Below are 3,762 nucleotides of genomic sequence, written 5' to 3' on the forward strand. Positions count from 1 at the left end.
GTAATTAATCACTCTTTACAATATACATAATCATCTTCACTGAATACAACAAAATTTCACGAAAATTAATATAAAACCTAACATTAATAAAATTTTAACAACCAGAAGATAAAGCGAAACTAAACAGAAGACAAAAGAACGAGATATAAGAAACAATTTGCAAAAAAGAAAAACCCGCGAAAATCAAACTAACTAATTTATTCACATTGAAATAATTCACCGACTGACACAACAAGCTCTGCCCTTAGACAAACTACTCACACGTCAGCTGACCAATTTCCTCCTCGTGTCATAGAAACCCGCAAGAAGCTCTTTGCACACACACACACACACACACTTACGCATACGTATAGAAGATAAAGGGAGAGAGAAGACTGCATTTCCCCCGTGATACTCCTCGCAAAGAGAGATCCTCGAGGAGGCGCACCCTCGACGCGAGCCTTCCATATTTCACGTTCAAAAAGCACGATGGGATTTGAGGGTGGCCAACGTATGCGCGCGATAAGTGTATATAGCAGGAGACTGGCCATATATAACAGGTCAAAGTAGACGTTAGACTTAGGGGATGAACGTGCTCGTTGCAGGCTACAAATCTACGCTGAGCCCACCAACGCCGCCGAAGCCCGCGAATAACTGTACCGTCGTCGGTCCACGTAATATCCACCGACCGAACGAAGCTTTCTACTACGTGCCGGCTTCTTTGCTTCTCCTCCATTATTATTAGCCTGTGAACCGAAGGATAGAGGATTAGGCGGTGATACCGGTTCGAGGGAAACCTTGATGCGTCTCGCCGATTTGGATTACGTACGTGTATGCATCTTGATGCATCGTGGTGGATCGTGGAAGTTTCGAAACTCGACTGTTGATATTGCTATAGTGTTAGTATATTTTGTTACACGATGCGTATATTATATGCAAACGCGTGGTTTCTGTTCCAGAGGATTGAGATTGTGGTTTATCGGTGGAAACGATTTGGATTATGTTGGAAAATAATCTAAAAATAAAGAAAATAAGGAATTTGATCAGCATAGAATATTTATTATAATGTATTTATGATTAATTGTAAAATTTTGAATCTATTATTATCAATCAACAAGTTTCATTTTTGTCTTCTTTGATTATTTTGTCATTCCCTGCTTCCTTTCTTCTATTGTTTTTTTAATGACAAAAAAATGGGAAGAATCATTCTTTGACAGTTCTTACACCTGGAAAGAAACGTTCTTGAGAGAGATAGAAGATTATTTCATACGGAGTATGAATATATCGAAGAATTCTTTGAATTCTATCGTTTGCAATCGATCAGATTGTTTTATGGGAGAGGAAAGAGATTGGATTTTCAGTTAATGTTATCTTGTTAACGAGATCGTGTTCGTGTCTCACAGGGACACGCCTGAATTGCAAATTTATGTATGTTCGTGTTTGACACGCCTGATACCTTGGTTACTCTATGCTTCTTTCTTTACAGTTGATGAGATGGAGGATTTATTTCATCCTTCTTAGTTTATCTTGAACAATGTGTTATTCTATTAAAACAATGTATTTTCGAATATACGTTTTATGAATGAAGAATGTTTGTTCTGAAATTTCAAATTGGTTGTCTTAATCTTCGTAATACCAAGGTAATCCTATGATAATTAAATACTAGGGAGTGTAACTGCACCTCAATGTTCTTTTTCGTTATTGCCATACGTGTAGTTTAATTAGTTTAATTAAGATAAGAGAATGTATGTTATATTACAATTTTAAAAGAATTAAATTTAAAAGTTATATTTTTAGAATGTTCTACAGATACAGATTGATTTTGTGTTGTGATTTTCTTGCATAGAGAAAATATAATATAAGCTTGAAATTTTACTTAGAATATTTGAATTCTTTTTCATGAATTAAGAATGAATATATGATATTATAGACGTTATTCATTTTTAACTTTATTAAATATAACAATATATTTAATTTTTATTACAAAAAAATCTACTACAATACATTATTCATCCATTTTATACAAAAAATAAAGAATAGTTTAAGTTTTATTATTCAAACTCTTTTAATTGTTTCAAAATTTAGAAAATTAAAACTTTCAGAGAGTATTGTTTAATGATGTGTTTAGTGATGTTAATATAATACAATAGTTTCGAACACGTATTTTGCAATATATTTTCTGCAACAAAATTATACGTGATAATAATATACATTGCTACGTGCTTTCTGGCGTCGTAAATTATACTTGATAAATTATATTTTCTGAATACCATTTCAACCAAAATGAAATGTCTAACTGTAAAATGGATAGTGAATATTTTAACTATTTTACAAAATTAATCTTCATAACTTCCATAAACGTAATATGAAATGAGAAAATAAAAAAGAAAAAATAAATAAAGAAAAATATCCTTCAAAAATATGGAAAAAAGCTATCATCAAAGTATCAAAGATAATACTGTATTTGTTATTTTTTTTTTATAAAAAGTTTCATAAAATTCATATTTCATTTCTCTTTCCATTCAATTAATTTAATAAAAATTGAAAAAAAAAATACAAAGTTTCACGAAACAAAGCATTCATAATAAATATTACGAATATACCATGAAAAATATACATATTTCACGATATTATCAATCGACTATTCGCCATCAACACAGACTCGTTAACGTCTCTACTAATTATTGCAATTCCTCTTCTCAACCGAATCAGTTCGAAGATTATTCGAAATTAATTGGATCGGAGGTCTGAACTCGTAGCCCTGGATAATTTTGAAACCATCACGTGAAAATTTCTTTGTCTGCAATGATGATCCACTCTCAGAAAATTAACACCACCAATTCTCTCTCGTTTTACAATAAAATTGTTCGTCTCGATGAGCGGCTCCTTCAATCAATTACGTGATTTGTATCAAAATTATTATCATGGTTTATTTTTCAACTCGAATATCTCCTATTAACGCAAGTTTTACGAGCTAATTAACGAATTTCTGGTATGATAAGATTAGTTGATAGGCGAATCGGTTGTTTAAAATTAATTGGATACTTCGACGAAGAGGATGCAAAAATGGTTTTTGTTAATTAATTTTAAACCGTCTTCTACACGCGAACCACCTCGTTCGTCACGATCGAAGATTAATTTTCAGGAAATTTCCTTTTTATCTTACCGTAAAATCGTTTGGTTTAATATTACATTTTTCATAATTAATTTTTTACATTTAATAATTACAACATTACGTGTATTTACCTTTTTATTTGCAAATTTTACTCGGAATGAAAAATATTTTTATTTCTTGAAATAACAATTTTCAATCACTATATTATTTTTATTTTAAAAGAAACATTACTTATAATAAAATCGTGTAAATTATCTTTAAATAATAAAAAATTATAAACAACTTCTAATAATTCCTTTCAATTTTGATACAATTAATAATATTATTTTAAAGATTTTACTTTAAATCATATAATCATATCTATATAAATAATTCTTCATATATTCACATTAAATTGTACTATATCTTTCTTGATAAATTAATTCAATTATCTAACCTAATTTAAAGTTATAATTTCCTTTATTCTACTTTCAAATTGAATCGAATAACCCGATAATTAATGGAAGATCGTTAATTTTCAATGGCAGAAAATTCAATTGAAAAATCCACCACCATCGTTAATATGAATTTCAACCCCTTCTTCTCCCACCAATAACAGCCTTTACATAATATACCACATAATCGAATTTCATTAAATTACAAAATAACCATATATATATATATATATA

The 3,762-nt window shown here is 30.0% G+C and overlaps 1 protein-coding gene across 2 annotated transcripts in view; it reads right to left on the reverse strand.

The window, feature by feature from the left end:
• Window positions 1–394: 394 nt before the first annotated feature.
• Window positions 395–3,762, reverse strand: part of LOC102678294 (semaphorin-1A-like) — a 399,280-nt gene continuing 395,912 nt past the window's right edge. For both annotated transcript variants that reach the window (XM_031509822.1, XM_006614361.2), the window contains exon 7: window positions 395–725. In XM_031509822.1, coding sequence (XP_031365682.1) covers window positions 721–725 — 5 coding nt within the window. In that variant the 3' untranslated portion in view covers window positions 395–720. The remainder of the gene's footprint in view (window positions 726–3,762) is intronic.

Source organism: Apis dorsata, unplaced genomic scaffold (assembly GCF_000469605.1).
Source record: "Apis dorsata unplaced genomic scaffold, Apis dorsata 1.3 scaffold_176, whole genome shotgun sequence".
Lineage (NCBI taxonomy): Eukaryota > Metazoa > Arthropoda > Insecta > Hymenoptera > Apidae > Apis > Apis dorsata.